This window comes from Salvelinus alpinus, chromosome 21, assembly GCF_045679555.1.
Source record: "Salvelinus alpinus chromosome 21, SLU_Salpinus.1, whole genome shotgun sequence".
NCBI lineage: Eukaryota > Metazoa > Chordata > Actinopteri > Salmoniformes > Salmonidae > Salvelinus > Salvelinus alpinus.
The window spans coordinates 36,953,984-36,978,632 of NC_092106.1; the positions used below are offsets into that span (position 1 = coordinate 36,953,984).

At 44.3% G+C, this 24,649-nt stretch overlaps 1 protein-coding gene across 5 annotated transcripts in view; it reads right to left on the reverse strand.

Annotated features, from left to right (window-relative positions):
• The window catches only part of LOC139548310 (protocadherin Fat 3-like), a 333,023-nt gene that overhangs the window by 100,428 nt on the left and 207,946 nt on the right, over positions 1 to 24,649 (reverse strand). For all 5 annotated transcript variants that reach the window (XM_071357916.1, XM_071357913.1, XM_071357914.1 and 2 more), the window contains exon 3: positions 18,424 to 18,741. In XM_071357916.1, coding sequence (XP_071214017.1) covers positions 18,424 to 18,741 — 318 coding nt within the window. The remainder of the gene's footprint in view (positions 1 to 18,423; positions 18,742 to 24,649) is intronic.

Below are 24,649 nucleotides of genomic sequence, written 5' to 3' on the forward strand. Positions count from 1 at the left end.
GCTACCTAAATATGGCTCCCAATCAGAGACAACAACAAACACCTGCCTCTGATTGAGAACCATATCAGGCCAAACACATAGAAATAGAGAAACTAGACATACAACATAGAATGCCCACTCAGATCACACCCTGACCAAACAAAACATAGAAACATACAAAGCAAACTATGGTCAGGGCGTGACAGGGGGTGGCAGCATCATGTTGTGGGGGTGCTTTGCTGCAGGAGGGACTGGTGCACTTCACAAAATAGATGGCTTCATGAGGATGGAAAATTATGTGGATATATTGAAGAAGCATCTCAAGACATAAGTCAGGAGGTTAAAGCTTGGTCGCAAATGGGTCTTCCAAATGGACAATGACCCCAAGCATACTCCCAAAGTTGTGGCAAAATGGCTTAAGGACAACAAAGTCAAGGTATTGGAGGGGCCATCACAAAGCCCTGACCTCAAACCCATAGAAAATTTGTGGGTAGAACTGAAAAAGCGTGTGCGCGAAAGGAGGCCTACAAACCTGACTCATTTACACCAGCTCTGTCAGTAGGAATGGGCCAAAATTCACCCAACTTATTGTGGGAAGCTTGTAGAAGGCTACCCGAAACGTTTGACTCAAGTTAAACAATTTAAAGGCAATGCTACCAAATACTAATTTAGTGTATGTAAACTTCTGACCCACTGGGAATGTGATGAAAGGAATAAAAGCTGAAATAAATCATTCTCTCTACTATTATTCTGACATTTCACATTCTTAAAATGAAGTGGTGATCCTAATTGACCTAAGACAGGGAATTTTTACTAGGATTAAATGTCAGGAATTGTGAAAAACTGCGTTTAAATGTATTTGGCTAAGGTGTATGTAAACTTCCGACTTAAACTGTATATACACACACATCTTTAAAAAAATATATATTTTCCTTTATTATTTTCCACTAACCCCACCACTCCTCCCCTAATTGGAGTAAACTAATGAACAACAACACTTAAACTTCTACTTCCAGCTTATACATACTCTATACACAATAGTTATCTGTTGTTTGTTTTTACTCCTATCCTTCTACTGCCCTCAACCCTTCCCATCTATCTCTTAACACCTTCCATATTGGATTTCTATTTGCCATATACTTTTCAACTGTGCTGTGATGTTTCACAAAAGTTCTGAACATTTATTTTCTCATAGTTTCTACAGATTGTAAATTAAAGATACATTTTTTCCCTAAAAGTATTATTATATTATTGATCGATTGACTATGACTTTATAAATTACCCAGCAGTGCTATTTGCAGAGTTAGCTCCAGGTAAATGTTGCAATTCTTCAGCCATTCCTGGACATGTGACCAAAAACAAATGACATATGGACAGTACCAAAACAAATGATCTAATGATTCTGTATCTTCGCAGCAAAATCTGCAGAGCTGGGATGATTGTATCCCCCTAGTGTTTAGAGCGTTGGGCCAGTAACCGAAAAGTTGCTGGATCGAATCGCTGAGCTGACAAGGTAAAAATCTGTCGTTCTGCCCTTGAGCAAGGCAGTTAACTCACTGTTCCCCGGGTGCAGAAGACGTGGATGTCGATTAAGGCAGCCCCCCGCACCTCTCTGATTCAGAGGGGTTGGGTTAAATGCAGAAGACACATTTCAGTTGAATGCATTCAGTTGTACAACTGACTAGGTATCCCCCTTTCCTTTCCACATATGTATAACATTCTATTCCTCTCCATCTTTCCTCCACTCTCCACTCTCCCCTCACCTATCCCCTCCCCTCTCCTCTTCTCCACTCTCCCCTCACCTATCCCCTCCCCTCTTCTCCACTCTCCCCTCACCTATCCCCTCTCCTCTTCTCCACTCTCCCCTCACCTATCCCCTCTCCTCTTCTCCACTCTCCCCTCACCTATCCCCTCCCCCCTCACCTATCCCCTCTTCTCCACTCTCCCCTCACCTATCCCCTCTACTCTTCTCCACTCTCCTCTCACCTATCCCCTCCCCCACTCTCCCCTCACCTATCCCCTCTTCTCCACTCCCCTCATCTATCCCTCCCCTCTACTCTCCTCTCCCCTCTCCTCTCCTCTCTCCCCTCACCTCTCCTCTCTCCCCTCACCTCTACTCTTCTCTCTCCCCTCACCTCTACTCTCCTCTCCTCCTCTCTCCTCACCCCTTGTCTCTCTTGTGCCCCTCTCCTCTTCTCCACTCTCCCCTCACCTATCCCCTCTTCTCCACTCTCCCCTCATCTATCCCCTCCCCTCTACTCTCCCCTCTACTCTCCTCTCACCTCTACTCTCCTCTCTCCCCTCACCTCTACTCTCCTCCCCTCCTCCTCTCCCCTCCTCTCTCCTCACCCCTTGTCTCTCTTGTGACCAGTGTTAGCACTAAGCAGAGTGGAGCTAGACTACACAAGCAAGTGACCCATCACCTAGAGTGGTAATCACATACACACATTGACCCCATCGTCATGTGACCCCATCTCCTCTTATGTGTTTACAGTTTGAAATAGATGCAGAGAGGAGAGGGGCGACCGCCACCTCACACAGCGACAGGAATATCAGTGGCTGATTAACTCTCAGTCCTCAAGCTATGACCACAGAGGACCAGAGAGGACGACAGAGGTCACTAGACAGAAGGGATGGAGAGGGGGATGCAAGAGGAGCAGAGATAGAGGTGGGGAATGAGGAGGTTAACGTTGTGTAAACTCATTCTCTGAAGGACTCCCCCTAGAGAGGCTTAATCACAGGCCCCAGGATAGAGAGAATGAGAGTGAGAGAGGAATAGAGGGAGAGAAAGGGAGAAAGGAAGAGACAGAGACAGAGAGAGACAGACAAAGAGAGAGAGGGGACGAGAGAGTAGCTAGCTCGTACAGAGTGTGTGGTGCATTGTGGGTAAAAAAGGTGATAAACCAAGGGAAAGACAAAGGATAAAAAGAGCAGGCAGTGTGAGGAAGGGGGATGAAAAGGTAACACTAAGGTAACATCAGAGAAGAGGATAGACTGATATACTGTAATCTCTCTCTGACAACATGGAAAACTGACTGGATTAGCAAAACGTCATCAACATAAGGGAATTTCATATTTTTTTCACCCTATTTTTAACCTACACATTTTTTGTTGATTTCACATTGAATTCATTAGCTGACAACTCAACCAAATGTAAATCAAAAATAGACGTTGAACTGATGTTTCTGCCCAGTGGGTTACCAGCCATGTCAATATGGGGTTGAATACACACACACGCACACACACACGCACAGATGTGACCGCCAAGACCTCTCAATCACATGACTTACCAGCAAGAAAAGGAATGGAGGTCAGACAAACAAAGGGAGAGGGAGAGAGAGGGAAAGAAAAATAATGAGTGAGAGAGTGAGAGAGAGAGAGAGAGGGAGAGAGAGAGGGAGAGAAAGAAAGAGAGATAGTGGAGGAAGCAAGGAAGCAAGGAAGCAAGGAAGCAAGCAAGGAAGGAAGGAAGGAAGGAAGGAAGGAAGGAAGGAAGGAAGGAAGGAAGGAAGGAAGGAAGGAAGGAAGGAAGGAAGGAAGGAAGGAAGGAAGGAAGGAAGGAAGGAAGGAAGGAAGGAAGGAAGGAAGGAAGGAAGGAGAGGGCCTGAGTAAATCAGGTCAATACACATGGGTGATTTGGTGTGTCTTCATAACAGCGTTGGTGGATAAACAACATGCAATGTGTGTGTGTGCAAAAGCAGGGCTAAGTTGAGCCGTTTCACCTGCCAGTGAGTGCAGTGGCACACGGCGGCTCTATGCATAATACTTCAAACACAGTAAAGCTCCCAGTAACAAGCATGTCAAGCTGCTATCAAAGCCTTGAGCGCTGCACACTAAATATATCAATACTGTTTACCTTTCTCCCTCTCTCACACAATCTCTCTCCCTCCTTTCCCTCTCTCTCTTTCTCTGTCTCCTCTCTCTGTAATGTTCTCTCCTCTCCCCTATCTGTCTCCTTCCCCCATTCCTGCCTCCCTCTCTCTCTTTCTCTTACCCCCTCCATTGCTCTCATTTTCTCTCTCACCCATCTTTCCCTCTGCACCTCAGCCACTTCTCCCTCCCTCACCCTCTTTCTCTCTCTCTGAGTATGTTGACCTTTTACTGATAGTGTTTAATTGGTATCCCGCTCTCCCTCTTACAGATACAGTCCTACTCACTGTGGGAAGTGGGGGACATGACAGGTTGTCCTTACGTTGTCACCAGATTGCAGAGGGTTTTTGACACACTTGTCACACCCTGAGATTCCATAAATGTGGTTAGAAATGAGTCTGTCAGAATTTGTCCTGTAACACTACAGGTTCTGGAGGCGGTGAAGTCACTCAAAGTGCAACTGCAATAAGTCGAACGGTGCTTTTCCACACAGCTGACCCTATTGACTAATTGACATTGCTAATAGCTCCACTCATTCATCTTCCTCATCTACACTGAACAAAAATATAAACGCAACATGCAACAATTTCAAAGATTTTACTGAGTTACAGTTCATATAAGGAAATCAGTCAATTTAAATACATTCATTAGGCCCTAATCTATGGATTTCACATGACTAGGAATACTGTCACGGATTCCTCAGGTACTGCTGCTCATTCCGTGCACCCGTTTCGGACGTCTACGTCACCGGTCTCTAGGCACCGAACTGTCATTACGCACACCTGGTTCATATTCCTCACTGATTGTATTTGTATAAATGTGCCCTTTGGTTCACCATTGGGCTGTTGATTATTGTTCCCATGTCTGTTGGTTGTGTGAATATCTATGCGTTGTCTCAGCCTGTGCTGCGTGTTCTGTGCATTATGTATTACGGGTCTCGTCCCGTGTCGTTCTACAAGGTTTACCCTCGCTCTTTTGTTTGGGTACATCCCATTGTTTTGTATACGCGTTTGTTTTGGGTGTATTAAAAAACCCTATTATGAACTCCTGTGCCTGTCTCCAAATCCTTTATACCAGCGTGACAAATACAGATATGCATCTGTTGGTCACAGATACCTTTTATTAAAGGTAGGGGCGTGGATCAGAAAACCAGTCAGTATCTGGTGTGATCATCATTGGCCTCATGCAGCGTGACACATCTCCTTCGCATAGAGTTGATCAGGCTGTTGATTGTGGAATGTTGTCCCACTCCTCTCCAATGGCTGTGCGAAGTTGCTGGATATTGGCAGGAACTGGGACACACTGTCGTACACGTCAATCCAGAGCATCTCAAAAACATACTCAATAGGTGACATGTCTGGTCAGTATGCAGGCCATGGAAGAACTGGGACATTTTCAGCTTACATGAATTGTGTAGTGATCCTGGCGACATAGGGCTGTGCATTATCATGCTAAAACATGAGTTGATCGCGGAGGATGAAGGGCACGACAATGGGCTTCAGGATCTCGTCAAGTATCTCTGTGTATTCAAATTGCCATCAATAAAATGTAATTGTGTTTGTTGTCCGTAGGTTATGTCTGCCCATACCATAACCCCACCACCCTCATGGGGCACTCTGTTCACAACGTTGACATCAGTAAACCGCTCGCCCACACAACACCATACACACTGTCTGCCATCTGCCTGGTACAGTTGAAACCGGGATTCATCCGTGAGGAGCACACTTCTCCAATGTGCCAGTGGCCATCGAAGGTAAGCATTTGCCCACTGAAGTCATTTACAAAGCTGATCTGCAGTCAGTCAAGACCCTGGTGAGGACGACGAGCACGCAGATGAGCTTCTCTGAGACGGTTTCTGACAGTTTGTGCAGAAATGATTTGGTTGTGGAAACCCACAGTTTCATCAGCTGTCCGGGTGTCTGGTCTCAGACAATCTAGCAGATGAAGAAGCCGGATGTGGAGGTCCTGGGCTGGCATGGTTATACATGATCTGAGGTTGTGAGGCCGGTTGGACGTACTGTCAAATTCTCTAAAACAACATTGGAGGCGGCTTATGGTAGAAAAATTAACATTAAATTCTCTGACAACAGCTCTGGTGGACATTCCTGCAGTCAGCATGCCAATTGCATGCTCCCTCAAAACTTGAGACATCTGTGGCATTGTGTTGTGTGACAAAACTGCACATTTTATAGTGAGTGGCCTTTTATTGTCCCGGGCACAAGGTGCACCTGTGTAATGAGCATGCTGTTTAATCATCTTCTTGAAATGCCACACCTGTCAGGTGGATGGATTATCTTGGCAAAGGAAAAACATTTGTGCACAACATTTGTGAGAAATATGCTTTTTGTGTGTATGGAACATTACTGGGATCTTTGATTTCAACTCATGAAACATGGGACCAACACTTTACATGTTGCATTGGAATATTGGCATATTGGTTGGTCTAAAGGGGTGATTATCAGAGGTGGGACTAAGTCACTATTATTCAAGTCACAAGCAAGGTCCAAATCTCAAGTCAAGTCCCAAGTAGAACGGTTCAAGTCCAAGTCGTTCATTCTAAGAGCAAGTCAAGTCAAGTTGAGTTTTTCCAAGTTAAGTAAAAATAAAAATATACATGCAATGACTTGTTCAAATACAAATCAAGAGGTTTTATCTGACATTTTTGTCAAAAATGTGTAAGTTACATATAATAGATATTTAGATGGTTCTTCATATGTCTGCAAAGTTATATATTTTTTAAAGTACATTTTAAGTTAACAAAATTAACAACTAGAAAATTCTATCTGCATGAACATATTTGAACTATAAGGTTCTATCTGCAATCCAATCACAAGCCTGAACAGATAAAGACGGACCAATCAGTTTCACCTCCCTCTAAGTATGGTCTAGGCTAGTCTAGCCAGCAGTAACGGCACGTGAGCAACAACAAAAAACAACACTGTCAGAAATGTTTGAGTAAATGATGTCACATCGTTGTTCAGTGATGACAGTAATTTGTCCAATGATCATAATCAATTTCTTAATGTATTTGATGATGTGTTCTGACTCTGTTTTGGTAAAATAGTGCTATTCTATCATGTATGTATTCAAATAGCTACAGTCTTCTTAAAAACGGATTCTAATTCAGAAGTGTCAGAGCCTTAAGGTTGAACCCAGATTGACATTTCAGAGCCATAAGGTTCTATCTGCTATTGTACCCCCCCCCCCCCACAAAAGAAAAACAAATTTACAAATGTCTCAGCTTTTTGATACTCTGTACTTTAGGTACCGTTTAAGGTGAGTACCTTAATGGGTTATGAAAAAATGATTCACTACAAAACAGCTCTGAGATATGTGATGTGAAAACTGATGCTCAATATCTTAGAACTATCCTTAATGCAGATATAACCTTTATTTAACTAGGCAAGCCAGTTAAGAACACATTCTTATTTACAATGACGGCCTACCCCAGCCAACGCTGGGTCAATTGTGCACCAACCTATGGGACTACCAATCACAGCCAAATGTGATACAGCCTGGATTTGAACCAGGTACTGCAGTGATGCCTCTTGCACTGAAATGCAGTATCTTAGACCACTGCGCCACTCGGGAGCCGAACTATAGCGCCAAGGTCACACAATCTGTGTCTATTTATTGTGGCTTCCAGACAGCCCTTTTCATTATATTGTCTACAACACATTTTGATAATGTAATAATATATTTTAACAACAAATTCCAACTGCAAGCGTCATAACTCAATTGACAATTTCAAGCAATTTTGACATACTAAAAGACCGGTAGGCCTATGCTAGTAATTGTTGCTTGATGCCCATTGCTGGTGAGCTTGCAAAGTAAACAGTTAATATTCTTGATCACTAAACTATTTTTGGAGCTGCATATTAATTTACGGCAATCATCTCTCCCTACATTTTGACGTTTGCGCTGCACCGATTCTACTGCTGTTCAGCAAATGAGCAATCTGTTCTCTAGCTCAGTGAAACTTTTTGACCCGCGAACCACAAAAGAGTGGTTCAAAGCTTGCGACCCCCGTGCACGCACATGCACACGTGCAAAGGTGAAGCACTTTCAAAGAGCAAAATACCAACATTTTTCACCTTCATTTTGAGCTGAAAGTCATTCATGTTAACAGTCCATATGAATTAGCGATATCATGTCATATTTTAACTTCTCTGGAGTCCTACCTGTATGCAGCAGGGTTTCAGGGTCAGATGGTCTACCTGTATGCAGCAGGGTTTCAGGGTCATATGGCCAACCTGTACGCAGCAGGGTTTCAGGGTCAGATGGTCTACCTGTACGTAGCAGGGTTTCAGGGTCATATGGCCAACCTGTATGCAGCAGGGTTTCAGGGTCAGATTGCCTACCTGTATGCAGCAGGGTTTCAGGGTCAGATGGTCTACCTGTACGCAGCAGGGTTTCAGGGTCATATGGCCAACCTGTACGCAGCAGGGTTTCAGGGTCATATGGTCTACCTGTACGCAGCAGGGTTTCAGGGTCAGATGGCCAACCTGTATGCAGCAGGGTTTCAGGGTCAGATGGCCTACCTGTATGCAGCAGGGTTTCAGGGTCAGATGGCCTACCTGTACGCAGCAGGGTTTCAGGGTCAGATGGCCTACCTGTACGCAGCAGGGTTTCAGGGTCATATGGTCTACCTGTATGCAGCAGGGTTTCAGGGTCAGATGGCCTACCTGTACGCAGCAGGGTTTCAGGGTCAGATGGCCTACCTGTATGCAGCAGGGTTTCAGGGTTATATGGTCTACCTGTATGCAGCAGGGTTTCAGGGTCAGATGGCCTACCTGTACGCAGCAGGGTTTCAGGGTCAGATGGCCTACCTGTATGCAGCAGGGTTTCAGGGTTATATGGTCTACCTGTATGCAGCAGGGTTTCAGGGTCAGATGGCCTACCTGTATGCAGCAGGGTTTCAGGGTCATATGGCCTACCTGTATGCAGCAGGGTTTCAGGGTCATATGGCCTACCTGTATGCAGCAGGGTTTCAGGGTCATATGGCCTACCTGTATGCAGCAGGGTTTCAGGGTCAGATGGCCTACCTGTATGCAGCAGGGTTTCAGGGTCAGATGGCCAACCTGTATGCAGCAGGGTTTCAGGGTCATATGGCCTACCTGTACGCAGCAGGGTTTCAGGGTCATATGGCCAACCTGTATGCAGCAGGGTTTCAGGGTCAGATGGCCAACCTGTATGCAGCAGGGTTTCAGGGTCAGATGGCCTACCTGTATGCAGCAGGGTTTCAGGGTCAGATGGCCTACCTGTATGCAGCAGGGTTTCAGGGTCATATGGCCTACCTGTACGCAGCAGGGTTTCAGGGTCATATGGCCTACCTGTACGCAGCAGGGTTTCAGGGTCAGATGACCTACCTGTACGCAGCAGGGTTTCAGGGTCATATGGTCTACCTGTACGCAGCAGGGTTTCAGGGTCATATGGTCTACCTGTACGCAGCAGGGTTTCAGGGTCATATGGCCTACCTGTATGCAGCAGGGTTTCAGGGTCATATGGCCTACCTGTACGCAGCAGGGTTTCAGGGTCATATGGCCTACCTGTACGCAGCAGCGTTTCAGGGTCATATGGTCTACCTGTACGCAGCAGGGTTTCAGGGTCATATGGCCTACCTGTACACAGCAGGGTTTCAGGGTCAGATGGCCTACCTGTACGCAGCAGGGTTTCAAGGTCAGATGGCCTACCTGTATACAGCAGGGTTTCAGGGTCAGATGGCCTACCTGTATACAGCAGGGTTTCAGGGTCAGATGGCCTACCTGTATACAGCAGGGTTTCAGGGTCAGATGGAAACCATTATCTGTCAGTAGCCTTTTTCTTCTTCACAAATATCGCTACTCATTCGGCAGAATATGTTACATCTTCATCCCATAAGTATTGAAGGTAGTGTGATGTTACAGCTTAAAACTTCTTGCGACTACAGGGGGTGCTGTTTTCTCATTAGCATAATTGCATTACAGATTAAACGGCTTCCTACTAAATTCTTGCTCGTACAATATGCATATTATTACTATTATTGGATAGAAAACAGTCTCCAGTTTCTATAGGCGTTGGAATTTTGTCTCTGAGTGGAACAGAACAAATTCTAGAGCAATTTCCCTGACATGGAGTCAGATTTCACACATTTTGGCCCCTGATCTGGAGTCAGTTTAAAGGCCACTGTTATTGCTATGAGGATACGGACACTGCTTACGTCTTCCCCTGGATGTCAGTACGTGATGACGCTTTGAATGGTATCGATTGCGCAATCAGGGGCTGCATAAAAGAGCAAATACCGGAAGTAGCATCCCTTTGCTGCCTGCCTCTTGCGCACGGAGGACGTCGGACTCGCCTCCTTCCAAGCGTTTGTTTAGCCAGTAATATTTCTCCGGTCATGTTTTTACTCGTTAGAGGTGTTAAAAACATCATAAGGTAGTTAATTTAAACCGTTTTATAGCAATTTATATCCGTTTAGTGCGATTTTGACCCATTTATTTCTGACGCACTTTGAACAGCTGGGCACGTTTCCAGTTCATGCCGAACGCAGTGGGCATTTCCACATGGCAAGAGGACAGCTTTCGACCAAAAGACGATTAGACCCAAGAAAGGATTCTTTGCCCAAGATTCTGATGGAAGAACGGCTCACAGTAAGAACAATTTATGATGATAAATCGTGTTTCTGTCGATAAATGTTAAACGTTTATGTCGCCATCTTGTTTGCTATAGCTTCGCTTGGCGCAACCTGTATTGAAAAGTAAGGATAATTAAAAAAATGTAAATCAGCGATTGCATTAAGAACTAATTTGTCTTTCGATTCCTGTCAACCCTGTATTTTTTAGTCAAGTATATGATTAGCTTTCAATTAAACTAGATCACTCTGATAGATGACGTCAGACATATTGAGGCTTGATTTCCTAGTATTTTTATTGTGTAACCACGGTTTTGTATGGCTAAATATGCACCTTTTCGAACAAACTGTATATGTATGTTGTAAAATGATGTTACAGGAGTGTCATCGGAAGAATTCTGAGAAGGTTAGTGAAAAAATTAATATATTTTGGCGGTGATTACGTTATAGCGCTCTTTGGCTGGAATCGATGCTCTGGTAACGTTTGCACATGTGGTATGCTAACTTATCGATTTATTGTGTTTTCGCTGAAAAACGCTTAGAAAATCTGAAATATGGTCTGAAATCACAAGAACTGGGTCTTTCCATTGCTATGCTTTGTCTATTTTTATGAAATGTTTTATGATGAGTAAATTGGTCATACACGTTGCTCTATCTAGTAATTCTAGTCGATTTGTGATGGTCGGTGCAATTGTAAACTGTGATTTCTACCTGAAATATGCACTTTTTTCTAACAACACCTATCCTATACCATAAATATGTTATCAGACTGTCATCTGAAGAGGTTTTTTATAGGTTATTGGCTATCAATATCTTAGTTTAGCCGAATTGGTGATAGCACCTGAAGGAGTAAGAAACTGATGGAGTTAGAAAAGTGGTGTATTTTGCTAACGTGTTTAGCTAATAGATTTACATATTGTGTCTTCCCTGTAAAACATTTTAAAAATCTGAAATGGTGGCTTTATTCACAAGATCTGTATCTTTCATCTGGTGTCTTGGACTTGTGATTTAATGATATTTAGATGCTACTATCTACTTGTGAAGCTATGCTAGCTATGCTAATCAGTGTGTGGGGGGGGGTGGGGGGTGATCCCAGACCCGGGGTAGAGGCTCGTGAAAGGTTAAGACATATAGCCAGTACCACTACTGAGGTACAGTAAGGAATTAGAACCCAGCCAAACGAGGCCTATCTGAATTTGGAAAATGATTAGTGACATCACCAGCCTATTGTTCTGGGAAAGATGAGTCAGTAGCAGATTGCTAAACTGAATTTTATATGGATAATATTAAGGTAGGTAGAATACTGTGTTTTTGCCATGCAAACCGGAGAAAATTATTCAAGTGCTTTCTGGTCACTAAGCTGGCTATGTGCGACCACCTTTGCACACCAATGCTGATGACTGGTCATTGATCAACAGTCAAGACACACAACTTTTGGGCTCTGAATCACAGATTACAATACTTTGGTGCAATGCTGTTAACCTATGTTAGTAACCAGATTGAATAAACAAAGGTATAAATATAAAATACAAATGGTAGGCTAAATCTAGCCTATTAAAATATGTATGAATATTTTCTGAATTTTTCCCATTCCCTTTCACACTCGTGACCCCTCAAAACCGTCTCACTGCACTACTGTAGGTCACCTGACCTGTGTTGATTGACATTGTGATACAGTCTTGGCTGTGTGGAGAGTAGCCTAATCCACGGGTACTCTGTGCCACACAATGAGAAAACGTTCCCAAATCTGGCCAGGTCATTTCAAGTCATCAGTCCCAAGTCTAAATCAAGTCCCGAGTCTCCAAGTCGAAGTCAAGTCTCAAGTTGTTTTATCTTCTATCAAGTCAAGTCTCAAGTCATCAAATGTGTGACTCGAGTCAGACGGGCGTTACACATATCTGTCCGCAGGGAGAATGAGGGACTGAGAAAAACAGTTCATCAATACATGATGAATGCTCGAGACATTTCAATACAATGATACAGTATATATCACCACCATTGCATTGTGTATGGGTACAGTGATAACACCAAGGTCACTTTCAGCAGTTATCTTAGCATCATCTGCTGGTATTCCATTATCTAAACATGAACAAAGGGGCTAGCTAAATGACAGCTTAGCACTATGTATTGTGTTTCTTCATATACTGTACTAGCTATGGATTAGCTTAAACGCTATATATAGCATTGTGATAGCTACCAATGTAGGGGAAAGGGCGCAAGTCAGCAGGCAGATGTATGTTCACTTCTAGCATCATGCGTGTGTGCGTGTTCAGGCATACAGAGAGCTACTGAGAGTGTCTCTGTTCCACACAGTAAATCTGGGAGAATGACTGTGGATGGATGCACTGTAGACTCCATCATCAACATTTCATAAAGGACATTTAAAATATTCAACATCATACAGGGGAAGGGGGAGAGAGTGAGAGATGGAGAGAGAGAGAGAGACAAACATTGACATAGAGAAGGAGAGCGGTACAGCAGAATCAAGAATGAGAAAAGAGCAATAATGAAGTAGAATATAAAGAGGGAGTGAGGGAGAGGGAGGGAGGCAGAGGGAGGGAGGGAGAAACAAAATGGAGAAAGAGAAAGGTGTAAAAAAGCATTACATGGGCTTGCTCCTACCTATCTTTCCGATTTGGTCCTGCCGTACATACCTACACGTACGCTACGGTCACAAGACGCAGGCCTCCTAATTGTCCCTAGAATTTCTAAGTAAACAGCTGGAGGCAGGGCTTTCTCCTATAGAGCTCAATTTTTATGGAATGGTCTGCTTACCCATGTGAGAGACGCAGACTCGGTCTCAACCTTTAAGTCTTTACTGAAGACTCATCTCTTCAGTGGGTCATATGATTGAGTGTAGTCTGGCCCAGGAGTGTGAAGGTGAACGGAAAGGCTATGGAGCAACGAACCGGCCCTTGCTGTCTCTGCCTGGCCGGTTCCCTTCTCTCCACTGGGATTCTCTGCCTCTAACCCTATTACAGGGGCTGAGTCACTGGCTTACTGGTGCTCTTCCATGCCGTCTCTAGGAGGGGTGCGTCACTTGATGGGGTTGAGTCACCGACGTGATCTTCCTGTCTGGGTTGGCGCCCCCCCCCCCCCCCCCCCTTGGGTTGTGCCGCGGCGGAGATCTTTGTGGGCTATACTCGGCCTTGTCTCAGGATGGTAAGTTGGTGGTTGAAGATATCCCTTTAGTGGTGTGGGGTCTGTGATTTGGCAAAGGTGGGTGGGGTTATAGCCTGCCTGTTTGGCCCTGTCCGGGGGTATCATTGGATGGGGTCACAGTGTCTCCTGACCCCTCCGGCTCAGCCTCCAGTATTTATGCTGCAGTAGTTTATGTGTCGGGGGGCTAGGGTCAGTTTGTTATATCTGGAGTACTTCTTCTGTCTTATCCGGTGTCCTGTGTGAATTTAAGTATGCTCTCTCTAATTCTCTCTTTCTCTCTTTCTTTTTTTCTCTCTCTCGGAGGACCTGAGCCCTAGGACCATGCCTCAGAACTACCTGGCATGATGACTCCTTGTTGTCCCCAGTCCACCTGGCCGTGCTGCTGCTCCAGTTTCAACTGTTTTGCCTGCGGCTATGGAACCCTGACCTGTTCACCGGACGTGCTACCGCCAGGAGCGGTAGAGATACTCTTAATGATCGGCTATGAAAAGCCAACTGACATTTACTCCTGACGTGCTGACTTGCTGCACCCTCGACAACTACTGTGATTATTATTATTTGACCATGCTGGTCATTTATGAACATTTGAACATCTTGGCCATGTTCTGTTATAATCTCCACCCGGCACAGCCAGAAGAGGACTGGCCACCCCTCATAGCCTGGTCCCTCTCTAGGTTTCTTCCTAGGTTTTGGCCTTTCTAGGGAGTTTTTCCTAGCCACTGTGCTTCTACACCTGCATTGCTTGCTGTTTGGGGTTTTAAGCTGGGTTTCTGTACATCACTTTGAGATATCAGCTATAAATACATTTGGTTTGATTTGATTTGTAGCCTAAGAATCAAATCAAATAAGAGAGGGAAGAGAAGAAGGAGAGGGTGTGGTTAGGGTTAGAAGAGAGGGAAGAGAGGATGTGGTTAGGGTTAGAAGAAAGGGAAGAGAAGGTGTGGTTGTGGTTAGGGTTAGAAGAGAGGGAGGAGGGGGTGTGGTTAGGGTTAGAAGAGAAGGTGTGGTTAGGGTTAGAAGAGAGGGAAGAGAGGGTGTGGATAGGGTTAGAAGGGAAATTGTGGTTAGGGTTAGAAGAGAGGGTGTGGTAAGGGGTTAGAAGAGAGGGAGGAGAGGGTGTGGTTAGGATTAGAAGAGAGGGAAGAGAGGGTGTGGTTAGGGTTAGAAGAGAGGGAGGAGAGGGTGTGGTTAGGGTTAGAAGAGAGGGAAGAGAGGGTGTGGTTAGGGTTAGAAGAGAGGGAAGAGAGGATGTGGATAGGGTTAGAAGAGAGGGTGTGGTTAGGGTTAGAAGAGAGGGTGTGGTTAGGATTAGAAGAGAGGGTGTGGATAGGGTTAGAAGGGAGGGTGTGGTTAGGGTTAGAAGAGAGGGTGTGGTTAGGGTTAGAAAAGAGGGAAGAGAGGGTGTGGTTAGGATTAGAAGAGAGGGAAGAGAGGGTGTGGATAGGGTTAGAAGAGAGGGTGTGGTTAGGGTTAGAAAAGAGGGAAGAGAGGGTGTGGTTAGGATTAGAAGAGAGGGAAGAGAGGGTGTGGATAGGGTTAGAAGGGAGGGTGTGGTTAGGGTTAGAAGAGAGGGTGTGGTTAGGGTTAGAAAAGAGGGAAGAGAGGGTGTGGTTAGGGTTAGAAGAGAGGGAGGAGAGGGTGTGGATAGGGTTAGAAGGGAGGGTGTGGTTAGGGTTAGAAGAGAGGGTGTGGTTAGGGTTAGAAGAGAACGTGTGGTAAGGGGTTAGAAGAGAGGGTGTATGTGTTTACACAGATGCTCTACAATCAATCTAGACTTATAAAACTGTAAGCAAAGGATTCTGACCTAAATGAAAGACAAATATAGCTGGCTCCAATTAGCTCACAGCTGACAAGTATAATATGTGTGATGAAAATTGTCAGTCTCTCTCTCTTTTCCTCTCAACCACCCACTCACTTTTTCTTCATCCTCTCTCTCTACTCCCCTCTCTATATCTATTTTTGCATGTGTGTGTCTGTGTGTTTATGTGTCCCAGGGGATGTGTGTTTGTGTGTCCCAGTGGATGTCTGTGTGTGTGTCCCAGTGGATGTGTGTGTGTGTGTGTGTGTGTGTCCCAGTGGATGTGTGTGTGTATGTGTGTCCCAGTGGATGTGTGTGTGTGTGTCCCAGTGGATGTGTGTGTGTGTGTGTGTGTCCCAGTGGATCTGTGTGTGTGTCCCAGTGGATGGGTGTGTGTGTGTGTGTGTGTGTGTGTGTGTGTGTGTGTGTGTGTGTGTGTGTGTGTGTGTGTGTGTTTGTGTGTGTGTGTGTGTGTGTGTGTGTGTGTGTGTGTGTATGTGTGTGTGTGTGTCCCAGTGGATGTGTGTGTGTGTGTGTGTGTCCCAGTGGATGTGTGTGTGTGTGTATGTGTCCCAGTGGATGTGTGTGTGTGTGTATGTGTCCCAGTGGATGTGTGTGTGTGTCCCAGTGGATGTGTGTGTGTGTGTGTCCCAGTGGACGTTCCTGGTTCTCAGATGTGCTGCTGTTGTCTCTCTGAGGCTGTGTGTTTCATCCTGTCAGGGTTCTATATTGGGAGCTGCTGCTCTCGGCTACACACATCTGATCAGCCTGACGCTCCAACACACACACATACACACAAACACCACGGTTCCTTTTAAAAATAGCTATCATTTTGAAGCACGCCTCCTATTCGCTGTTGAAGTGCATAGGTGTGTCACCCCCCACTTTGCAATGTGAGCTGAGGGCAGTATGTATTTTGAAAACTGATACTTAATTGTTTGAAACCTGAACGTTTTTACTTCATATTATGAGGCATGTCTTACCTTGCTTCAAAGTAGCCTAGGCAAAATCCTACCATTGAAACATGGAGGCGATCATTTTATAAAGACTTCCTTATATGCCATTGAAACCAGAATTTATCTCCTGACAGACAGACAGGACAGACAGGAGAAAGAGACACACACACACGCCATTGAAACCAGAATTTATCTCCTGTTCTATTGGTTTTCATATCAACTTTATTTTGATGTCCAGAAGCCAAAGGCGCAATCCTAGTCATATTAGAAACCCATCCTAGTTGTTGTATCTTTAGATTCCTCCTCTTTCTAAGTTTCTAACAAAGATGTTTATCTCTGTCACATATGGAACTGCTCGCATCAGGTGCTCTGTTTAGAATGGTGTTATCCAGGTGCTCTGTTTAGAATGGTGTTTTCCCAGGTGCTCTGTTTAGAATGGTGTTTTCCCAGGTGCTCTGTTTAGAATGGTGTTTTCCCAGGTGCTCTGTTTAGAATGGTGTTTTCCCAGGTGCTCTGTTTAGAATGGTGTTTTCCAGGTGCTCTGTTTAGAATGGTGTTATCCAGGTGCTCTGTTTAGAATGGTGTTATCCAGGTGCTCTGTTTAGAATGGTGTTTTCCCAGGTGCTCTGTTTAGAATGGTGTTTTCCCAGGTGCTCTGTTTAGAATGGTGTTTTCCCAGGTGCTCTGTTTAGAATGGTGTTTTCCAGGTGCTCTGTTTAGAATGGTGTTTTCCAGGTGCTCTGTTTAGAATGGTGTTATCCCAGGTGCTCTGTTTAGAATGGTGTTTCCCCAGGTGCTCTGTTTAGAATGGTGTTATCCCAGGTGCTCTGTTTAGAATGGTGTTATGCCAGGTGCTCTGTTTAGAATGGTGTTATCCCAGGTGCTCTGTTTAGAATGGTGTTTTCCAGGTGCTCTGTTTAGAATGGTGTTTTCCAGGTGCTCTGTTTAGAATGGTGTTTTCCAGGTGCTCTGTTTAGAATGGTGTTTTCCCAGATGCTCTGTTTAGAATGGTGTTTTCCCAGGTGCTCTGTTTAGAATGGTGTTTTCCAGGTGCTCTGTTTAGAATGGTGTTTTCCAGGTGCTCTGTTTAGAATGGTGTTTCCCCAGGTGCTCTGTTTAGAATGGTGTTATCCCAGGTGCTCTGTTTAGAATGGTGTTTTCCCAGGTGCTCTGTTTAGAATGGTGTTTTCCAGGTGCTCTGTTTAGAATGGTGTTTTCCCAGGTGCTCTGTTTAGAATGGTGTTTTCCCGTGAATTGCATTTTGGCAAATGTTAATTTTTTTAATTGTCTGCTTCATTACAGGAGTTGCATGTTCTGTTAAGATGCATTATCATTATGTAAATGTCATGTCTGTCATTCTGAGCACCGTGGGTGGATGCCCTAATGAGTTACGCCCCCAATGTGTATGTTTCTGGTCAATTTAAATCTTCCCGGTCATGTTGTCCGGGACCACACACTGATCAGCTATGTGTGTGAATAAGAAGTTTCCCAGAATTACTCTCAGCAACATAGAAGACAGATGGACAGGACAGACAGACAGGACAGACAGACAAACAGACAGGAGAAAGAGACACACACACAAAGAGCAGACACATTCATATTCACACAAAGAATTCGATAGACACACACTTACAGATTCTCACAGATTAAAACCTGTAATTAAAATTGAAGCAGAGACAAAAAACACCTCCCCCTCCCCCTGGTGCAGATGGGAGAAAACACACCCACTTCAAGGATACACAAGTCCCCAGCCAAAGACATGTCCTGCAGGGCCAGCCAACATCAGCAGAGCCCTATTTAACCAGATGAGACACCCAGACACTCACTAACCTGACACACCTCACACACTACTACACACACTGCATACAAACCCATCACCATTGATGGTGGTATTGATGGTGAAGAACAACTGTAGCTAGCTATCTTGTAACTCAGTCTCTGTGCTCTCACACACATACACAATCATCCCTTCCCCCCACACTCTACACACACCATCTCCCCCTCCCCCCACACTCTACACACACCATCTCCCCCTCCCCACTCACCGGTCTTGGTATTGATGGTGAAGAAGTTCTGTGGGTTCCCACTAGCTATCCTGTAGCTCAGTCTCTCTGCTCCCCCCGTGGCGTCCGGGTCCTGGGCTTGAATCTGAATAACCGACAGGTCCTTGGGAGAGTTCTCCATGACGACGGGGTGGTAGACAGGGTCAGAGGTCAGGGGGGCGTTGTCGTTGACATCCTCTACCTGGATGTACACCTCCATGATGGCGAATTGGGGCACCACCCCGTGGTCTGTAGCGTACACCGTCAGCCAATAGGAGTCCTTTGTCTCGCGGTCCAGAGTGTCTGTGGTGTAGATGATACCTAGAGGGGTGGAGAGAGGGATAGATAAAAGTTAGGCCTAGGTTGTTTAACTTCAGTTCTAACATCTAGTCAACGTTCACATCGGCTTCTACAGGGGCAGACAGAGGGGGGTGGAAGAACATTAGGTTGTTTAACTTCAGTTCTAACATCTAGTCAACGTTCACATCGGCTTCTACAGGGGCGGACAGAGGGGGGTGGAAGAACATTAGGTTGTTTAACTTCAGTTCTAACATCTAGTCAACGTTCACATCGGCTTCTACAGGGGCGGACAGAGGGGGGTGGAGAACATTAGGTTGTTTAACTTCAGTTCTAACATCTAGTCAACGTTCACATCGGCTTCTACAGGGGCGGACAGAGGGGGGTGGAGAACATTAGGTTGTTTAACTTCAGTTCTAACATCTAGTCAACGTTCACATCGGCTTCTACAGGGGCGGACAGAGGGGGGTGGAGAACATTAGGTTGTTTAACTTCAGTTCTAACATCTAGTCAACGTTCACATCGGCTTCTACAGGGGCGGACAGAGGGGGGTGGAGAACATTAGGTTGTTTAACTTCAGTTCTAACATCTAGTCAACGTTCACATCGGCTTCTACAGGGGCGGACAGAGGGGGGTGGAGAACATTAGGTTGTTTAACTTCAGTTCTAACATCTAGTCAACGTTCACATCGGCTTCTACAGGGGCGGACAGAGGGGGGTGGAGAACATTAGGTTGTTTAACTTCAGTTCTAACATCTAGTCAACGTTCACATCGGCTTCTACAGGGGCGGACAGAGGGGGGTGGAGAACATTAGGTTGTTTAACTTCAGTTCTAACATCTAGTCAACGTTCACATCGGCTTCTACAGGGGCAGACAGAGGGGGGTGGAGAACATTAGGTTGTTTCCATGTTTTTAATAAGTTAACAAATGCATAAAGAAAAAACTATTTTGGTTAAGCTAAACTGACAAATGTTTAACTCACAATCTCAATATATTTTAAATACAAATACATGAAGTCAACGGTCACATAGAAAGAGCCAATAAGAGAAGTGTGGTTGACCTCAAAATACTCCTTACAAAACAGTCCTCTGGTCAACCATTTAACGTTTACATCAACATACATGCATGTGTGGTCAATATTTCCATATCTGGACCTCCTAAGAATAAAAGTGAAATGCTGTATACTTCATATACATACACCGTTAAGTGCCCAACACATAGTAAAAGCCCAAACAAAAGCCAAGCCAATGTTCTGGTCAATGTTCACACATCTCCAACAGCTCTGTGTGTATCAAGACCACACTCAACACGTTTAACATATGATACATTTTCTACAGCCCAGGGATGGAGTGGTTCATTTCACCAAACCTGACGTCATTTCTGCACTTAACCACTCTGTTGAGTATGTGTGTGTAAATAGCGTCCCGTGGCTGTGTGTTCATTATCTGACAAACTAGACTTGGCTGCTCTCTAAGTGGCCGATTTCTCCCTTCAGTAAACAAACATCCATATTCAAACCCTGGCTGTGACATAAGTGATGCTGACTGGCCCACAGTACATTAGAACTATGCACCCATTTAGAATGAATGCCACTCCAACCAAGACTCCACTGCTCAACACATCTTCAGCATCGAGCTCTCTGCTCCTCCATTAGATCTCATACATTACAACAGAGAGACTCATGAGATATTTACAATAAGAGTAGTTAGTTAAGCTTTCAGGCATACTTGAGATTGTAAGACACACCCTAACATGATGAGACCTATTAGTGTGTACTGTGTCCAACATGGAGAGTAATGAGGACGTTGTGTGATAAGATGTGGGAAGTGGACAACTGCTTTTACAACCAGAAAAACTCTAATGGAACACACACACACACACACCCACCCTTAAAACCACTTAAATGCCCTTCAGTACATTCTGAGCGGAGATGCAGCTTACTGTAAGCACTTCGCACGCACGCACGCACACACGCACGCACGCACGCACGCACGCACGCACGCACGCACGCACGCACGCACACACGCACACACACACACACACACACACACACACACACACACACACACACACACACACACACACACACACACACACACACACACACACACACACACACACACACACACACACACACAAACTGGTGTGTGAGATCTCTCAACTGGTTGAGAGAATGCCAAGAGCGTGCAAAGCTGTCATCAAGGCAAAGGGTGGCTACTTTGAAGAATGTCAAATATAAAATATATTTTGATTTGTTGAATACTTTCTTGGTTACTACATGATTCCATATGTGTTATTTATAGTTATGATGTCTTCACTATTATTCTACAATGTAGAAAATAATAAAAAAATAAAGAAAAATCCTTTAAAAAAATTAAATAAACCTTGAATGAGAAAATAGTAAAAATAAAGAAAACTCTCAAATGAGGTAGTGTGTGTCCAAATGTTTGACTGGTAGTGTATATAAATTATAATTAGTTATTATTCCCTCTCCAACGTTTTGGGGCTTTATTACAACGTATGTCATTGCCCTTTAAGAGCTCTGTTGCACAGCTTGAATCTATGGCTGTAACTGCATTTGTAAAAACGATGCCACACAAGCAATTGAGGGGGTATAGAAATAAACATGGTAGCAATTGAGGGGGTATAGAAATAAACATGGTAGCAATTGAAAACTGGGATCCCCTCCCTTAAAGAAAAGTTCAAAACTACTTTAAAAAGTCTGCATTGACTACTTGTCTCTCACCCTACGGCTCTCGAAACTTGTGCCTCCAGAGGAAAATGTTCTTGCATAAAACACACAACAACAAGCTGAATAGGTCAACTATTCTACTATGAAGTTGTCTGATTAAATTTTGATAACAACATTATAAGGCAAAAAATAGTAGCACAGGAAAGTTACATCCTGTGTGATAAAAGATAGAATTTGAATTGCACACCGCTGTTTGACTTGAGCGCCGCGGTGGTGCGCATTATAAACTATTTAATTCCCTTCATCTGAACATGGAAGGGCCAGCAACAATCATGCATGTCAGTTCAGTGCACACAGCGTAACCGAGAAAATCGAATATTTGAGAATACATGTATTTGGGAACATATTTGGTGGAACAGACATATCCCCCAGAGATGTACACTGATCTAAAATAAAACGACCTCTCCAGAATCCACATGAAGGAAATCTGTCGCATTGACGGAAAACTTTAACCCCTGAATACTGACACACATAGACGTGAGTAAAACATTTAAACGTGTTAACCCTCGCAAGGCTGCAGGCCCAGACGGCATCCCCGGCCGCGTCCTCAGAGCATGCGCAGACCAGCTGGCTGGTGTGTTTACGGACATATTCAATCAATCCTTATCCCAGTCTGCTTCAAGAGGGCCACCATTGTTCCTGTTCCCAAGAAAGTTAAGGTAACTAAGCTAAATGACTACCGCCCCGTAGCACTCACTTCCGTCATCATGAAGTGCTTTGAGAGACTAGTCAAGGACCATATCACCTCCACCCTACCTGACACCCTAGACCCACTCCAATTTGCTTACCGCCCCAATAGGTCCACAGACGACGCAATAGCAATCACACTGCACACTGTCCTAACCATCTGGACAAGAGGAATACCTATATAAGAATGCTGTTCATTGATTACAGCTCAGCATTTAACTTCTCTAGGATAGGGGGCAGCATTTTCACGTTTGGATGAAAAGCATACCCAAATTCAACTGCCAGCTACTCATCCCCAGAAGATAAGAAATGCATATTGTTAGTATAATTGGATAGAAAACACTCTGAAGTTTCTAAAACTGTTTGAATCATGTCTGTGAGTATAACAGAACTTATTTAGCAGGCGAAACCCCGAGGACAAACATTCAGATTTCTTTTTTTTTGAGGTCACTCTCTTTTCAATGGATTTTCATTGGGAATACAGATTTCTAATTGACCTTCTTGCAGTTCCCACCGCTTCCACTGGATGTCAACAGTCTTCAGAAATTAGTTGAGGGTTTTTCCTTTGTGTAATGAAGAAGTATGGCCATTTTGAATCAAAGTCACTTGAAGTGTCCTGTTAGATAGAGACGCATGACCAGAAAGCATGCTACAGATTGTTTTAATCCTGTATTGAACACAGATCATCCCGTCTTCAATTTTATCGATTATTAATGTTAAAAAATACCTAAAGTTGTATTACAAATGTAGTTTGAAATTATTTGGCAAAGTTTACAGGTAACCTTTGAAATATTTTGTAGTCACGTTTGAGCAAGTTGGAAGCGGTGTTTTTCTGGATCAAACACGCCAAATAAATGGACATTTTGGATATTTATCGACGGAATTAATCGAACAAAAGGACCATTTGTGATGTTTATGGGACATATTGGAGTGCCAACAACAGAAGCTCGTCAAAGGTAAGGCATGAATTATATTTTTATTTCTGCGTTTTGTGTCGTGCCTGCAGAGTTGAAATATGCTCATCTCTCTTTGTTTACAATGGTGCTAACTCAGATAATAGCATCGTTTGCTTTCGCAGAAAAGCCTATTTGAATTCTGACATGTTGGCTGGATTCACAACCAGTGTAGCTTTAATTTGGTATCTTTCATGTGTGATTTAATGAAAGTTAGATTTTTATAGTAATTTTTATAGTAATTAATTTGAATTTGGCGCTCTGCATTTGCTCTGGCTTTTTGCCAAGTGAGACAGTAGCGTCCCGCCTAAACTCAGATTTTTGGATATAAATATGAACTTTACCAAAAAAACGTTTGCTTTCACAGAAAAGCCTATTTGAATTCTGACATGTTGGCTGGATTCACAACCAGTGTAGCTTTAATTTGGTATCTTTCATGTGTGATTTAATGAAAGTTTGATTTTTATAGTAATTTTTATAGTAATTAATTTGAATTTGGCGCTCTGCATTTGCTCTGGCTTTTTGCCAAGTGAGACAGTAGCGTCCCGCCTAAACTCAGATTTTTGGATATAAATATGAACTTTACCGAAAAAACATACATGTATTGTGTAACATGAAGTCCTATGAGTGTCATCTGATGAAGATCATCAAAGGTTAGTGATTAATTTTATCTCTATTTCTGCTTTTTGTTACTCCTCTCTTTGGCTGGAAAAATGGCTGTGTTTTTCTGTGGCTATGTACTGACCTAACATAATCGTTTGGTGTGCTTTCGCCGTAAATCCTTTTTGAAATCAGACATGTTGGCTGGATTCACAACAAGTGTAGCTTTAATTTGGTGTCTTTCATGTGTGATTTCATGAAAGTTTGATTTTTATAGTAATATATTTGAATTTGGCGCTCTGCATTTTTACTGGCTTTTGGCCAAGTGGGATGTTAGCGTCCCACATATCCTAGAGAAGTTAACACTATAGTACCCTCCAAACTCATCATTAAGCTTGAGACCCTGGGTCTCGACCCCGCCCTCTGCGAATTTGTCCTGGACTTCCTGACGGGCCGCCCCCAGGTGGTGAGGGTAGGTAACAACATCTCCACCCCGCTGATCCTCAACACTGGGGCTCCACAAGGGTGCATTGTCAGCCCTCTCCTGTACTCCCTGTTCACCCACGACTGCGTGGCCATGCACGCCTCCAACTCAATCATCAAGATTGTAGACGACTCTACAGTGGTAGGCTTGATTACACACACGCACACACCCTCTGCAACTGTATCTTGGACTTACTGAAGGAACAACCTCAGGTGGTGAGGGTAGGCAACATCACCTCCGTCAAGCTGAAGCTTAACACAGGGGTGTGTGCTTAGTCCCCTCCTGTACTCCCTGTTCACCCATGACTGTGGGACACTCACGATTCCAACACCATTATCAAGTCCGCTGACGACACGATGTGATAGGTATGAGCACCAGTGACGATGAGTCAGCCTACAGGGAGGAGATCAGTGACCTGGCTGTGTGGTGCCGGAGCAACAACCTCTCCCTCAACAA